The sequence below is a fragment of the Saccostrea echinata genome, unplaced genomic scaffold (genome assembly GCF_033153115.1).
Source record: "Saccostrea echinata isolate AGI-Se365-2 ecotype Australia unplaced genomic scaffold, CSIRO_AGI_Sech_v1 ptg000014l, whole genome shotgun sequence".
NCBI lineage: Eukaryota > Metazoa > Mollusca > Bivalvia > Ostreida > Ostreidae > Saccostrea > Saccostrea echinata.
Genome location: NW_026889763.1, coordinates 16,177,256 through 16,195,185, shown reverse-complemented (window position 1 = coordinate 16,195,185; position 17,930 = coordinate 16,177,256). Strand labels below are relative to the sequence as shown.

The 17,930-nt window shown below is 33.8% G+C and overlaps 1 protein-coding gene and 1 long non-coding RNA gene across 3 annotated transcripts; both read right to left on the bottom strand.

Moving 5' to 3' along the window:
* Positions 1–150: 150 nt before the first annotated feature.
* On the bottom strand, positions 151–3,901 carry LOC133187283 (uncharacterized). Its single transcript, XR_009721163.1, has 4 exons — positions 3,771–3,901; positions 2,759–2,852; positions 2,366–2,495; positions 151–900 (listed from the first exon to the last, which is right to left on the bottom strand). It is a non-coding gene; the product is annotated as an uncharacterized LOC133187283 (long non-coding RNA).
* Positions 3,902–4,846: 945 nt separating this feature from the next.
* LOC133186829 (zinc finger protein ZFP2-like) lies at positions 4,847–10,621 on the bottom strand. Of its 2 annotated transcripts, none has more exons than XM_061322176.1 (3): positions 10,187–10,621; positions 5,972–7,946; positions 4,847–5,303 (listed from the first exon to the last, which is right to left on the bottom strand). In XM_061322176.1, the coding sequence occupies exons 2-3, from the start codon at positions 7,923–7,925 to the stop codon at positions 5,140–5,142; spliced, it is 2,118 nt and encodes a 705-aa protein (XP_061178160.1). In that variant the 5' UTR covers positions 7,926–7,946; positions 10,187–10,621; the 3' UTR covers positions 4,847–5,139. The 2 variants fall into 2 exon arrangements, with proteins under 2 accessions (XP_061178160.1, XP_061178159.1); XM_061322175.1 differs by lacking the exon at positions 10,187–10,621 and adding an exon at positions 8,175–8,270.
* Positions 10,622–17,930: the final 7,309 nt, after the last annotated feature.

Genomic DNA, 17,930 nt, shown 5'->3' with positions numbered 1-17,930 from the left:
TTGGTATAATTGAATATTTTATTTTTCAACTTCATTTTAAAGAAGTGATATATAGCTATGTAACAGAGGAAAAAAATTGGTATGTACATGAATCGGAAAAAAAGATATGGTAACCTGAATTTTCTCTAACTTTTTTTAAAAACTGATTCCTAAAGCACATTTATCTGTGTTGATGTATAAAAAATCAAACAAAAAAATTATTTTATTTGATTTTAAATATATTACTATCTTGAAATAAAACTAAAAATCATGCATATAAAGAAAATTATGAATCGGTCTTTAATAATTAAGATAATTATCACCCCGATTTCCTATTTTCCTTTAAACATTACTTTTTTATTCTGAATGATGGCAGAAAAAATGAACAATAAATTCCCATTAAATATCTATACAAGGAACTTTTAACCATTGAATGTACAATGTATTAGAATATAGGACAAAAGGATCTAAATCCTATATAAAAGTAGTGTATTTTCATAATCTAATTCCCCAAAAATTGCAGTCCGAATTTCCTCTGTTTAAACTCACATTAACACTTATAAGCATTATCTGATACAAATGACATATTTTTGCATAATCTAATTGGAAATAGTATCAAAATGTACAACATATAACGATAACAATCACCAGTTTAAATTATCCCTGTTAAAAAGTTTGAGCAATAACTGTTAGTTCTGTTTATACAAAATGATTTCTTTAACCTTGACAAAAGTTTCTACACACTTCTAGTAAGGCTAGCTTCTATGACATAGTGAATCTTTTTTATCTTTCCTTTCCTTTTCAACTGCAAGCTTTTTTGGGCCACGAACTTTGCTGAAATATTAATAACTGCAGGTGAAGGTCTTTTGAAGTAAACATTTCAGTCTTTGGTGACAGAGGCAAAACAGTGTGATTCTTAGCCTGAAAATAAAATCCATTTTAGTGTTAACCTTCAAATGATAAGTGGACATGGATATATAGAGGATATCTATATTGTGTGATTTGATATTTGCTTTATCCAATGAGTTGAATGGTGTATATTCGCAAGGCTTGCCAATATATTCCAACTACAACTTAACTGCTAGATCTAACATTTCCTATGAGAGCAATTGTGTGTGTGTGGGTGTGTGGGTGTGGGTGGGTGTGGGTGTGTGTGTGTGGGGGGGGGGGGGGGGGGGGGGGGTTACATCCTTTATCGCTGTAGCCAGTACATTGATAAATTTTGACATTTCATTGAAGTGTAATTAGTTTTTTTGTCATTTTTAATGAACATTTTTGCTCATCAGCATTCATTTGATAACACAGAACTTTCACAATTAGAAGATTTGATAAGTCTACATCTTGAAGCGAGGCCTAGGGATTGTGTCGAAACTGGAAGACGTGCTATTGATAAAGCACATACCCGTGGATACAGCATAGGTTTATCTTATGGGTGTATATATATATATATATATATATATATATATATATATATATATATATATATATATAAATATATATATATATATAAAAAGCACTAAAAACCAACAACACTGTATATCCTAAGTGTCGGATCTACTAAGTAGATACAAGGTCACGGATGGAAATTTATATAAAGCACTAAAAATGACCAACGACAATTATTATTGTTCGTGTCGTTGGTCATTTTTAGTGCTTTATATATATATATATATATATATATATATATATATATATATATATATATTATATATATATATATATATATATATATATATACAAGTAAAATTGTAAATACAGTCAAACCTCATTATCTCGAACTAGATGGGACTGAGAAAAAACTTCGAGATATCCGAGCATTCAAGATATAAGGGGTAAAATACTTTAAGGATAAGTAGTTGGGACTACCTAATCACTTCGACATATCCATGGTATTCAAGATATCAGTGTTCGAGATATCAAAGTTAAACTGTATATAATACCTATTTAAAATTTACTACATTACTATATAACATTTTAATAATTTGACACCTTTCCAGTTATTTATGAAATATGACTACTAGTCTAATGAGGCTTCAAAAAGTTATATTTTTAAAAATTCTATTATCATGCTAGCAAGTTAAAGGAGGACCTTTTGATTTTGAGGGCAGATTTTGGAAATAATCTGACCTAGAAGATGTTAATAAAATAAAAAAATTCTTCTCCACTGTGAATATTTTTTTCTTTTGTCTAATTTATTCCAGTGAAAATAAAATAATAATCTTGCTGTCATAATTTGTCTTTGGTAAGCTGGGAAATAAAAACATTTTGTCCTTATTGAAGGCCAGAAAATATATTACCCCCCCCCCCCCCCATCACCACCACCACCAGAATTGAATGCATAGTGAACCCATTTTTTTTTATTTTAATAAAATTAATTCATTCCTACCTATCCCATTGGTTGCAACACAATAGAAATCTTTTAATGCATCTGGATCCATAGGAACATGCTGCTAAGAGTTGAATAAGGTGAGAGATTTTGACTGCTGACCTACATTGTTCATATTTCTCCTTGATACCTGTACAAAAAACAAATCAGTCACAAATATATTCAATTTACAAGTAAATTTTATAGATATTCTTTGAATATGTACAATCAATGTCAATTAGTTATTACCGGTAGTAAGTAAATAATTTCATAGAACAGTTACATCATTTAAAGCAGTATAATTATTCATTTGCTAAAATTTATTTTAGTAGAGATCCAAAGCCATATAGGTCTTGAAGTTAAATTGTTTGCAAATGATTGAATGGCAAATGGATATTTAATGTTTAATCAGACCTTTGTTTGTCATAATGCCCAGCAATCTTCCATAATCTGTAATCTCACATTGTTTTGGGAATTATCTCTCTCTAAAACATCTTCCTTCCTTTATCTGAAATTGATATAATAATAAAAAGTGCTAATTATTATTTATTAAAATTTTCATACAATTCCAAAATTCTAAAAGAATTATGCAGCATATAAGCATCCATAACCAACAACAAAGACTAATGAATGAATGTGTAAAGTCACCACAGTGTTCAAGCTCACTCAAGAAAAGGAGTCCTGTTCTTTTGAAATAAGAATAAAATTGGTCAATTTGTTGTCTTAAAAAAAATTATGAACACTTTTTGATCAAGTCTTTTTTTCCCCACATTACTTCATTTCTTAGGCTAAGTACATAACCCATCATTTTTTAATAAGTCATATCTTGTATTGCACAGACATGCATCATACTGAATTGTTTATCATTAAGTTTGTCACTTGGCTAGTGAAGTGTAATTTGATAGTTTGACTCTAGTAAACAAAAAGTAATTACAATGTTTATCTTAGAAATGTCACTTCAGACTATATTATAATTCCATATTCATAAATGAAGGAAAATTTTGACCCCACTAAGAATTAAAAGACTTTAAAGCAACCCCAAGAGGTAAATATTTTATGCAACTTGTATATTTTCAAGTCTGAAAAACACAGGTACAAAATATCTGGCACCAAATATCATACTCAGAGGTCACTGATGTCATGCTAGATGTTTATTTTTCCCATCTTTTTGAATTTATGAGCGAGATATCTATATATATGAAACTGTATAGGAAAATTTGGCAGATTTTCTGCAATTTTAAATTAAAGCTTAAATTAAAAAGTTTAAACTGACGTGAATGATGTAAATCCCGGTTAGTAAGAAAATGAATGTCGATGGTGCTATAATGATATTAATTACAACCAAAGAATAAGTATATAAGGTGTGAAGTTATCATTCTGTTTCAGTGTTTGGTGCATGTTTATTCTGCTGTTTATTTTTACTAACCTGAAACCATGTAGTGCATCATGATACTGTATTCAGAGGTGACATCGCTTGGGAAGTTGTTGCACGAAACCTAACAGCATCAATCTCTATATTTCTTGCCTAAATATAATCCTTTACTGGAATATATACTGTGTTTTCCGTGCAAATGTATCGTGGCGTCCCTCTCTACCGACATGGTGTCGCAAAACGGCAAGGGTATGTCGTAAATGCTCCGAGGTCGGAAGAACAAGCAAAAAGCAAAAATTTATGAAAAACATGCAATATTAATTTAATTTGACTTTATTTCACAAGGAATTCGGTGTTTACGATCCTTTAGAATAGTTTAATAGCAAAACCACGTATGATCACGACATTGACCTGATCTTCAGCAGTTCGAGTTGCGCGGTAGGTTCAAAATCGTCAGGTTCACATATCCTTAAGTCACAAGTAATGCGCGTCAAATATGAATGCCTTGTCTTCTCTCATTCAAAAGTTATAACCAATATTGAAATTTCTGAAAAGGTCAAATTTCAAGGTAAAGGTCAGGCGATCAAAAATCATATTATATTTGAAAAGATCTTATCACAGGTTGTGTACACATGAAATATAAAACCCCTTATACTTAGATCTTTTCTCATTCAAAAGTTATGAGCAAGGTTAAGTTTTGTAACAGACGAATGAGATTTAATGTCCCTCGCCTTCGCGAAGGACAATAAACAAGTTTTATTGTTGTGCCTCCTCAAAAGTAATGTCTGGTACCTTTTTGGGGAGGGGGCTTGTCAAGGAATTGTTGTTAGGCGGTAGGTGGTCCCTTCCCCAACTAAAATTGCTTCCTAAGACCCTTTTTAATACACCGCATTATTGCCAGATGAATAAACTTTAAAAATCACAGTGTTTTTTTAACAGGATAGCTCTTCTTACATGAACTAATTATGATTAACTTCAGAGGAAATTTGGGATTATGTATAAAGTTATCGCGGATTTCTTGCAGAAAACTAACTACATCATATTGATAACAGATGTTCAGGACGAATTTCATCTACATTAACGTCTGTACCAATATCGAGAAACATCCATCATTATTTACAAGTCAACACTGAGAGTATTTCTATTCATTAAAAACATATGTTCCTAGTATCAGCTAAAGAAATGAGTTTTCCTCTTCCACGAGAAACTCATTTTGTCTTTCAAAATCAGTAGTTACATGATACATACTTTCAATATCTTGACACTTCAAATTTTTGTAAATTATCACAGTCTATAAACAATAGCATATTTGTTTTTCTTATTTTCTCTTTAAACAATCTTTACACGGAGTTCATTATGGAGTTTTCCAATTAACGGTGCATTGTTCACATAGGAGTGTGATACACATAAAAACACCGGAAGTTCACTTATTTGTGCGTGTTCGATTTTCATTTGTTTCTTTCCTTGCTGGAGAAGCTTTTGTTACACGTGATCTCTTGGTTCCAGTATGACTGGCTTTGTGTCTTCTTAGGGCGTGGACTGAGTTGAATGAACACTGACATGGTTCACATCTGTAAGGCAGCTGGCCTGCGTAGATAGGAAAAAATTATATACTAGTAGTACTAATAGTTAATACTACAAACATCTCCATATTAATACGCTCGCCTCCTTCAAGCAATGCAGACATCAGATGCCGATTATGAAACCCGTTCTAATTTCTATGAGCTCCAAATTAATTATGTAGATCCGTGTTTGTAACTGATACCAGCACTATTCGATGAAATTCAGAAAATTTTAACGCCAATGACAGTTTTAAAGTTTTTTTTTTTTTTTTTAATTTTTTGGACCTTTAAAAAAAATACAAACTGCTTAATCAAGTAAATGCATTTCCTGACAAATATTAAATCGGTCCCAACCTCCACAATACGTAAACATGGTAAGTCACATTTATCAAACTCATGCAACTTTAACAGGTAATTTTCAAAATTATCGAAAATATTTCTTTTTTAGTTTTCTGTGCACCAGATGTATTCTCCCATGTGTTTACTAAGCCCGATGTTGACTCATTATGTGGTATGCAGTTTTAATTACTATTAAAGTTGAGATTCTAATTTAATGTCTATTAGTGATTCTGTAGTAATTCTGATATTGACAATTTCAACGCTGAACAACACAGTTGTTGGGCGATAACTAAAATTGTATTCTTACAGCTGTATGGACGACAAATTAATCGGAAAGGGGTAGTTCAGTCTTACTTGTGTGTTGTTCAAGATGTTTCTTCAGTCCAGAGGAATCATAGAATTGTCTGTTACAAATACCACAGCTGATCTTTAGTCCGTCTTTGCGAAGCTGCATGTGCCTCCGTAGTCCACTGTCAAACCGAAACTGTTTCTTACATACAGGGCATTCGTAATGTTTCACAGACTTCTCAAAATGTGTGAGGGCGTGGCGTCGTAAGTGGGTTTTGTCGTAAAATCGCTTGTCACACTTGTCACATTTGTATCTCAGTATCTGGTCTCCCTCCTTCCTCTCATGTACGTGTGCTTTGTGTTTGTTGAGATTACCAAGCTGGGAACATCTAAACGGACACATATCACAAGCGTGTGGACGCTCTCCAGTGTGTGAGCGCATGTGCCGTTCTAAAATCCGGGGCTCGAACTTTTTTATACAAACAGAGCACTCCTTAAGCAAAATTCCTTTCCTCTTTCGTGTATATTCAACTGGCTGACTCCCGATCGCCCTTTTCGCGCCTGATGCATCTTCTGCCTTCAATCCTTCTGTCTTAAGTTTTTCGGAACACGATTTATTCGATTTAAAAGATGACGACTTCTCGTTTTTAGCACTTATAATTTCGGTAACTTTTTCGTAAGATAGATGCGACGAATGTATTTTGTGAATATGATGATAAAGATTTTTCTTATAATTAAATGTTTTCCTACAAAAAGAACAAGTCGATAAATTGTCGCCTGTGTGAATGTTTGAATGCTTAAGAAGACCTTTCGCATTTTTAAATTGCTTGAAACATACTTCGCATTTGTTCTTTTTGTGTGTCCTTTTGTGGGTTTGATAGTCTGAAAACGATTTATATGATATCCCACATTTCTCACAAAAATAGCGAGATAATTCGGAACTGCACCGTCTGTAAGTCGCGGAAGTTGGAGGCTCGCGCGCGGCGCGCCTCTTTGAATTGACCGATCGACTGATCTCCCTTGGCATATAGGTTACGTACTGACTAATGAGATCATCGTCATCAGACGAATTCTCTTCATCAGTAGCGCCACCTTTAGCCCCTAAGCTTTTGTCTACGTCTCTTCTATTCATTCCGGAAGTGATGTTCGATTGCACTGTTTTCATTCCTTCCCATTCGTCGCCCTCAAGTGGATCAAATTCAGTCTCTGTCTCGTCTCCGTCGTCAACGTCCACCATTTTGTTAAACCGAGAATGAGAATCGTCGTTCTGCTCTTGTTCAGTATTCATATTGTCTGCTTTACAATTTTTATATCTTGGAAGTTCATCAATATTATCTTGGCTTACATGATTATCGCAAGTTTTCATGTCTTTGAGTGTACACTCTGTGCGTGTATGACAATTGTTCTCTTCATTAACGTTTTTAAATTCAGCATTATTTAGATCAGTTAAGGATGTAGAGTTTCCATTCATAAAAGGGGACTGAGATCGAGAGTCGTCCAAGTCCAGAATGTAATCGTATTCACACTGTCCATCACTGTCATTCTGTCCACCCTCGTCAATATCACGTGCGTGATTCACAAAGTCATTCACATGATCAGTAACAAACTCAAACGGTTTAGTTTCTATTACAACTTCAGCTTCGTCATTTACATTTGCATATCCATCTCCATGAATAATACATTCATCGTTTTGTTTGATTCTCCGTTCCTCTAGTTCATTTTCATTTTTAATGAAATTTAAATTTGATGATTTCCAGGAGCCCGGATGACTTTTACACACTTGTATTGGTGGAAATCCACACATACTGTCAGAATCACTGCCTCCCTCCCCGGAATCTCTGTATCTGTCTGGTCCAGAGTACCCCTCAACAGATCCGGGCTTTTTCTCCGTGAACAATTCTTGGTCTCCTTCTTGTTTTAGAAATTTAGGTAAATTCTCTCCATTTCCTCTGACCGCCAATTTGAACACAAACTTTCCTTTTCGTATTTCTAGCCGCGTGGTGTCGCTGTCGTCCAACATGGCGTCACTGGTTTGATATAACTGAAAGAGAACCAATTTTATATTCATTAATTTCATTGAGCCTTTTTCAAATTTTACTATATATTTACCACGTAGTAGATCCGATCACAGCGCATATTGACATTATTACTTTCTCCAAGCAAACCATTTTTCCTCCACTGTATCAGATTATATTATGTCCATTTTCATCAAGAATCACGTGCGACCGAGAATACTGTGTAAGTTCACTGGACTTTGTATATGACTTACTCATCTACTTATATCCATTTGTACAGAGATAAGAAGATCTGTACATACAATACAATAGCAGATGACCCCGTTTTGTAGACAATCCCCTTTGTACAAATCCATCGCATGCAGTTAAAACAACTCTCTGTCGCTTTTATGTCGGGAGATTCTAATTCTACAGTGTATGTTGCCAAGAGAGATGGAATATGTGGAATGATAATTAGAGAAGGAATTTGTTCTCCACAGCACCCCTCTATCTATTGAACCATTAGCCAAACAGCGAATGTACAGCTTATTGTAAAATCAACATACGCGATGCTTGCAAAACTGAAATAGAAAAGTCAGTCTTTGACGTTATCATTGGCCTTGGAGGGAAAAAAAATCGACCCTTATCATTTGAACAGTATCCTACGATGTCAGTTTCTTGGTAAAAGTGTTCATGCAGTGTATACACTTTATCATCAGCTACACGATTAAAAAAAAAATTTAAAATAAATTCATTTTTCTTTTCAACTTAGCTTTTTTTTTTTAAAATAATGCTTTTGGATATAATTTATCACTCAGGCAGATATTTGTTTAGAGATAATCAGTAAAACTAGAGTAGCACAGGACCTTACCTCCTAATGGCCCTACACCAAAATTGAGTGTTATTGACCCGGATATTAATTAACATGATTAATGAAGTAGGAAGATAACATAAAACTACATATGATGCTGAACATTACTCACGATTACATTTTTCCCGGAGCACGTAAATATCTAGATGCGGATTTCGAATTTCCTCATTTTGTAACTCAACTTATTTAACATAAATAATAGGATACGGTTACCTAAGATACAAAAGGCAACCATTGCGATATCAATGAGAATATTCAACTAACGTAATTTATTTCACGTTATAAAGTCTGTAATTTTGCATATTTTTAACGACCTAATTGACATCGAAATTTGAAGGGGAAAAAATCTCAGAATATGTGCAAATTTTCAATAATTTAGACCAGTGCATCAATATATCACACATTACAAAATTCTGTTTGTTAAGAATGTTTCACAATTCACAACGAGCGCGGCCTGATAACTCTGCGACATCTCAGGACAAATAGATTATACTCATTGAATTAGAGAACCATTTTTCTCGCATAAAATGGCTTAAATTCATATGCATCTCCAATTCATTTTGTTTTACAGTATAAATTTTAGGAATTACCAAAATGTTGGCCAAGAGGAGAGAAAAAAAAAACATTTAATGCATTACCAATTTTTTTTCCGTAGAAAATTATACGCAAACTTACCATGCATGGATCGTATTCATTTATATTAATCAGTTAATTATCTGATATATTTACCAATTTTACGAGACTTAATTCGGACATATGAATGGTAAGACCGACAAATCCTCCGTTCGCACGTGTTTGGGTGTTAGAATATTGTCTACAGTTAATTACACAAGCGGCACATAAAATATATATTTACAAAAGAATAACTTAATTAAAGTCTACTTGGATCTAGCTGATTTTCCCCGTCTTTTATATTATCCATATTTACTCTGCAATGCTTCATGTAAATTTCATATCAACAAGAACAACAAAAATCAGTGATGATATCAAAAATAAAAAGCACGTATATCTAGCTTGCATGAAAGATGTTCAAGATCCAACGTCCAGATTTGGAAGTTAATCAAAGACATCAAAGATAAAAAAAAAATAATAAGCAAACAAAATGACGCACAATGCGGAAACATTCTACATGTAAAAATTACATCAATTCAAAAGCTATTCTATACCCATTAAACAGAAACGCTTTGCGTTGTTCTATAATTCCCATAGGCTAGGAGAATAAAAGATCTTACCATGACAACACAGTTCATCAGCGGAGCAATTAGCGGAGACATTAATAAATAATAATTATAATTTCATGTCTTTCATAATAACAGTAAAATTCACAGTCGAAATTTGGTCTGCACCTTCTCCTAGGACAGTAAAAATTTAATTTCCTCTTCAACGAATAACGCTTTTTTTTTTATCATTAATTACCTGAGGGCGGTGTTTGTAAAAAGAATTCCTCACGGGATTAACACTGGAGTCGGTGTGACAGGCCAATTAACAGGTGCCCGTAGCCTGGGGCAAAGATTTTCAACTCTCGTCACGGGAAGCCTATTGTTACCAGTCGATTGTTTCCACTGTTTGAGGAGTATAAAATGCAAACACCGACCACATGGTAACAAACAAAGCGTCGTCTTATCATTTTTTTAAGACACAGAAAAGGTTCCCGACTGGCCTAATTGATTCCACACTATAGTATCCTACATGTGTACGAGAGAAATATTAAATAAATATCCTTCACTGCCTGGTCAGTATTGTTGGTTCTCTGCCAAGCCAAACATAATGGCTCCCTCATCCACTGCCATTTTCTTGCTTTAAATACCCATTGACCACTTGTTAATTTTTAACACCGTTTTCTTTTTCAAATTACGAAGAAGAATAACGGAAACGTGGAATCCACAATCTGATTTCAATTATTTGCAGATTAAAAAAGAACCACACACTCACCTCTACAGAAAGCACGATGATAGATCTAAGCGCCCAATCCGTGTTCCTCCACCAACTTCTACCAGAGCTATAAATAGCAAAGCACGCGGTCTGAGTCATGGCATTATGGCGCTAAGAATTTAAGGCCTGGGAAAACTAATTTTGAGGTTATCGTTTTATCAGGAACCTATATATACTAACGGGATAGGCAAGTCTCGCGATATCTCGTAAGTTGCGGGATTTCGTTAGTCAATTTTATTTTAAAACATATATCTTTTGCTAGCAAATATTTCAGAATAAAACCTTAATTTATCTATCAAAAAATATTCAAGATTTGTTGTTAGCTTTTTACTCCTTATCTTAGTAGTAATAACGTTTATTTAAAAATCAGTGCATGCCCTTCATCAGTTGATCGGCCGTACTTCCGAGAATTCGCCGATTTTGGTGGTTGTTTACTAGATATTTGAATTATTTTATAATGTGTGCATGAAAATTTATTAAAAATCCATTCCCATACACAAAAAGAACAGATAACATTAATCAGAAAAAAAACTTTTCTTTGGGAAAAAACGTACTTTCAAAAACTTTCCAGTGTTGTGTTGGCGTTTTGGGTAATCAAACATGGCGCTGAAGGAGTTGCTTATCCCGTTAGTATATAGGTCCCTGGTTTTATCAAAATATGCATGTAAACCATCTTAAAATGAAGTCATCAAAAAACGTACACACGTACTCTAGTACAGTCTTTGGTACAGTCTATAGTACAGGGACGAGATGGTAACATCCTTGCTATTGTGTAGTGGTCATGTCGTAGCAGTCTGGCCATGGTGCGGCCTCTGAATACATATTTAAATAATTTTAAAGCCTTCAGGGCATGGTCAGGCTGATTAAACGTCCAAAAAGTTCATTAACTTAAAGCTTGTATTTAGATAGAGTATTGATATGAAAATAATAATCTTTAAATAATTTTTTTTAATTTATACCCTGTATTATAATTCTAGATTTGTATTTCTATCGAAATGAAGTAAGCATCTCCAAAGTGCCAGTCTATGGTGAATTCAAAAATGACATATTAAGTGCAACGCAAAAACTATGTTATTCTAATGTTTAGCATCCGGTCGCGTGCTTCTTAATTTTTGATATCCCAGATCACACACATACACACAGACAATCACTAGCCCAGGAATTGAATTTTTGGTTGAAACGTTTTTGAATTCTGTAGCTTTCTTCCTACATTTCTCAAGAGTCTGTAAGATTATGTGTATATTTTTATTTACAACCTCGATTTTTCAAAGGAGTGTATCTTTTCAGGAGACAAAGAGAATTCGAAAATTAAATCTGTTGAATAAAGAAATATTGAGATAACGAACAGTATTTAAGCTCATAAGTCCATTCAAACAATACAAATCAGGAGCAGGGCAAACATGGGCCTCTTAAACATCAGAGGTGGGGTCAGGTGCCTTGGAGGAGTGAGTATCCCCTGACCGGTTACACCCGCCGTATGCTCCTTGTCATGATCGGGAAATACGGAACACAATCCAAATCAAAAAGAGAAAATCAAAATTCCTTTTTTAAACCTGATTTTTTCAAATCTGAAGTCGAAAATGGTCTAAAAGTCAATAACTGAGCCTCTACAAGGGAGCTTTTTGAGAAATTTAGGTGCAATTTAAGAGAGGAACGTTCCTCTTCATCAGAAATCTTCCTTGTTTTATCCTTAGTTCTATGCACAAAAACTGAATTAAGTCGGGGAAATGATGTCGTTTATGACTTTAAAGTTTGAGTAGTATTTTTCGGTTTGTTTGTTTTCTATGAGAGCCTTGAGAGGTGGATAGATTCTTGAATGATAGATAGACGCCAAACAGAAAAAAAATTAAGATGGCCTTACTTACTACTTACTTTTAAAATAAGTAAACATCGTGAGATTTTGCAGTGTCGGATAAGGTTCTGTATTCCCTGTTACCCAGTGGAACTATTACTCGACTCAAGTAAGCTTCTTATAGGAAAATTATGTGAAAATAAACATAGTAAATTTATCAAATTTATCACCTCTGATGTTTCACAAGCTACTCATTATACTCTGCGACTAGAAATGACATATTTATTAATTTTCACAAATCAATGTTGAACAAGTTATCTAAAAAACTCTTTACAAGATAATATCCCTGTAGAAAGCCTTACCCTCAGAATAAACATTTTCAGTTCCCCCCTTTCTTTTTGTGTCTTTATGCACTGTAATTTTGTACGTATATTGCATGTAACTGTAAAAAATACTTTACTAAAATTTATTTGTAAAAATCATAACGAAAAAAGAGAGAGAATTATTTCATATCATTGTATTAACAAAGGCATATTGGAGCTTAAATACCTTATAAAGACCTTTTGGGGGACCCAAAATTTGGTCACTAAAACATATCAATATTAATTAATTTTAAACTTTATTGATCTCTCTGAAAAGAAATACGGAAAATATATTTATATTTAGTACTTTAACAATTAATCTATTTCTAAAACGTCAATTACAAGAAATTTACTGAGTTAACCTTGGTTTATTCCTCAAAATGTTTCATAAGGAATTTTATGATACTCATATATATGTAATACTTACCTGGATAAAATAAAAGAAGACGTCAGTAATCCTCTATATTCAGAAAACAAAATACTTTTTGCAAAGAAATTAAAGTTTTATGTGCAATAGATGAAAACGTGTTTTTTTTATGGCATGGAGGTTGAAGTTTCATTTATATTTTAGAATCTCTTTTCCAGGAACATTTGTCCGTAATTCTCACTGTTGATCAAATGACACAGAAATGTGTAGCCTCCCACCCCACTTAAACAAGTAATAGGAAGATTTATTGTCCTTGACTCCACCCCGTCACTGTACGAGAGTTAGCCCTAAGCTATTCCACTCTCACTTTCTAACATATTAGGCATGGTCTAAAATGTACAGAATGGGTCATTAAAGTAGATTTAGATTGTATGCCTATTAGTACCCCAGCATTTATATCCAAAGCCTTATCGATCTATTAAGTAACTTAATTTGTTCATACTGTCAGTAATCTGTACTACATCGTCCCTTTACGATCGTTGTATAATTCCCCCTAAATCTTCTTTACATATTTCTTTATAAAATAATTTGACATTTCCAAATATCCCTTCTTTCGTTGGATTCGCCAATACATTCATATGTTTATAAATATGGACTACAATATTTTAAAATATATATTTACTATCTAAATCAAGATATTTCATTCTCAAAGTGACTGACTCGTTGTGTTATACAGGCGCGGATCTATTTTTTTTTTTTTTTTTTTTTTTTTTTTTTTTTTTTTTGAATAGGAAGGGTGGGGGTTTATTTGGCATACTATGCACATTTATTGACTGGGTTAGAGGGCAACGTGCGTTTTGTGTACCCCTCGAACCAAACTGTTTGTCTGAGGCTGTTAGACCGAAGGCAAACAGTTTGGTTCGATGGTTAAACAAAACGCACGTTGCGCTTGAAAACAGTCAAATGTTTTGTTTTTTTTTTTTTTTTGACATACATGTATCTTGTGCTGGCTTCCATTATGTCAATTTCCTTTATCTGCACTAAAACTCGGTCAATTCTGTCACTGTCGAACGCCAATGAATGCAAATAAGATTTAGCTGATCCGCCCACAGTGTGACGTAAGCGGTCCATATCTCACTCTGTGGTCAAACATCGATTTTTTATGACCGCTCAGTAAAACTGGAAATTTTGGACTTTTTTAGTATAGATTTATATACATCTATAGGAAACAATTTTTAAATGTGTATCAATATATGTTTACATTTACAAACCACAGCACTTGGCTTTAATAAGATTGTTTATCAAATGTATGTATCAAAGTATATACTTTCCAATTATGTCAAACGCAGTCATTATTCATCTTAGAAAAGAACACAAGTTCAAACAAACGAATTAGTCAACAAGACATCGTCGTCAAACAGGTGAATACTCTAGTACAGAGAAGACGAGGAGATGCTATACATCCTCGTGCTCGGACAGTGGTCATTTCGTTGTGGTCTGTTCGTCCGGTATATTATACATCCCTCCGGACATTAACATCCATCATACATTAACATCCATCATACAACGTCACAAAAGTTCAGTAACTTGATTCATTATTGGAAGAATGACAAATTAATCAATTAACAGTAAGTTTTAATTGATGATCATTGGTATTTATTTGATGTAATATTAAAATACATATTAATATCCTGACAGGTTTAAGTCCATCTATGAAGTTGTTTTAATTATTGCTTAAGCTACTTTGATTTGCAATGTGTAACAATATCCCCTAATAATGGTAAAAAACTATATAACAATAAGAAGTAGACGAATCTAAATGCTTCTAAAGGACGTATGCCTTGTTCATATATCTCCTTTTCTTCTTTATATAAACTTAATGCATTATTTAGAATATGTAAATTACAATTGTATGAATGATTGCATGAACGATCTTAAATAAATAGGCCCTAATTTACACTAATAAGTATGGACTTTTGAATTACGATATTCCTTCTTCTAAAATCAATATGTTATAGCAAGTTTTCGATTGAATAAACCATTTTTTTTTCTTGTTTTTTTTTTTTTTTTTTTTTTTGTTTATGTCGTCTTTGATCTGTTCAGATATGACTGCTGTTGGAGTCTTTGAACTGTTCGGATATAACTGTTGTTGATGTCGTCTTTGATCTGCATGTTCAGATATGACTGCTGTTGATGGCGTCTTAGATCTGTTCAAATATGACTGCTGTTGATGTCGTCTTTGACCTGTTCAGAAATAACCGCTGTTGATGACGTCTTTGATCTGTTCAGATATGACTACTACTAATGTCGTCTTTTATCTGTTCACATATAACTGCTGTTCATGACGTCTTAGATCTGTTCACATATAACTGCTGTTGATGTCGTCTTAGATCTGTTCAGATATGACTGTTGTTGATGTCGTCTTAGATCTGTTCAGATATAACTGTTGTTGATGTCGTCTTTGATCTGTTCAGATATGACTGCTGTTGACGGCGTCTTTGACCTGTTCGGATATAACTGTTGTTGATGTCGTCTTTGATCTGTTCAGATATGACTGCTGTTGATGGCGTCTTAGATCTGTTCAGATATGACTGCTATTGATGTCGTCTTTGATCTGTTCAGATATGACTGCTGTTGATGTCGTCTTAGATCTGTTCAGAAATAACCGCTGTTGATGACGTCTTTGATCTGTTCAGATATGACTACTACTGATGTCGTCTTTTATCTGTTCACATATAACTGCTGTTCATGACGTCTTAGATCTGTTCAGATATGACTGCTTTTGATTTCGTCTTTGACCTGTTCAGATATAACCGCTGTTGATGTCGTTTTTGACCTGTTCAGATATTACTGCTGTTGATGTCGTTTTTGACCTGTTCAGATATGACTGCTGACTGTTGATGTCGTCTTTGATCTGTTCAGAAATGACTGCTGGTTGTTGATGTCGTCTTTGATCTGTTCAGATATAACTGCTGTTGATGTAGTCTTTGATCTGTTCAGATATGACTGTTGTTGATGTCTTCTTTGATCTCTTCAGATATGACTGTTCAGAATGCTGTTGATGATCTTTTGTGCATATCCTCATTGCTGACTGATATAAGCCAGAATAATTTGAGCATTCAGTGAGGGCAGCTTGTATGGAAGGTATCTAATATTTGTGTTCTCATTTGTCACCTCAATACTCAGAGCCACAAAGGAAGATTCCACTTACATTTTCTTGAAAATCCTCATTTAGGCTTTGGTTTTGAATGTTGAAGATTTCCAAATGTTCCACAGGTTTGCAAAGGTGTCATGGCTTTTGCTATCAATGGTTGGATGTGATCTTACTGCCTAGATAAACGAAATTATCTACCTTAGCTATTCTGTTGTTGTTTACTGTGACTTCTTTTTCTAAAGTTTTATCTTCATTAGTTTTGTTTTGTTGACATTTATAATTAGCCCCATATGTCTGCCATGTTGAAAACTTTCCAGTTTTGCTTTAAATATCCTTTTTTCCGCTTTGCTAGGAATCATCTGCAAAGTCCAATTCTTCTAGTGACTGTTGGAATGCCCGAAATATTCCTCTACTGGCCTAACTGTTGGTGATTTTTATTAGCCAGGATATGAAGAAAGTAAAGAAAAGTGGGGAGAGTAGATGTTACTGTCGAATTCATATTTGGATTTGAAAATAGATAAATTCTCTTCCGCAGATCGCTTTTGATTGAATGTGTTTAAGGAAAGTTAACAATATGGAAAAGATGAAGTCATCTCGATCGTTTGTCATACAATTTAGTTGTTGGTTGGCCATAGTCGTCTATAATCAGTAAAATATCCAGTTATGAAACAGATGTTGCAGACTATGTGGTATCTTTAATTTTGACTTCACTGGAATATATTGGGTCGACATGCATATGAATGGAAGTAACTATTGTTAATTCATAAAATGTCGATATATCTGAATTAAATAAGAGATAACGAACAGTATTCAAGCTACAAAGTCCATTCAAACGATACAAATCAGGATCAGAGCATATACGGACCTTTAAAACATCAGAGATGGGATAAGGTGCCATGGAGGAGTGAGCATCCCCTGCCGACCGGTCACACCTGCCGTGTGCTCCTTGTCATGATCGGAAAAATCCGAAGTCAATTCAGCGTGTAAATAATGGCCTAACAATTAGTATGAAAAACGTCATGATCAGTCAGCATTCTGACAAGGTTATTGTATCAACCACAGAACTTGCGAAATGATGACTTTAAACGAGACTGTTGATATTCTTGTTTCATCGACTTATTTGTCAATAGATTGCCTCGTTTTAGAAATTATTTATACATAGAGCATGCTCTTACGTATCGAATCAACAGGTAGGCATAAACACCATATGCAGGTGATAAGGGTTTATTGCTAAATAAATAAGGGAAATTGATGATTGAAAAGTTGAAGTCATACTGTTTATCATAATGCTTACTTGTTAAGTAACCATTAACGTCTTTTTCTAGTAAAATATCTAAATATGAAACAGATGTATCAGACTCTGTGGTATCTTTTATTTCAAGCTCACTGGGATATACTGAGATATACAAACAATGGATGTAACTATTGTTAATTGATAATGTGTCATCGATATACTCAGTATCTAAATGTTGAGTTGAAGGCCAGAACATGTCTTTTCTTTTTCTCATGTATAAGAATTTGAATAAATTCTGCTTCACGTGAATACAAAAATA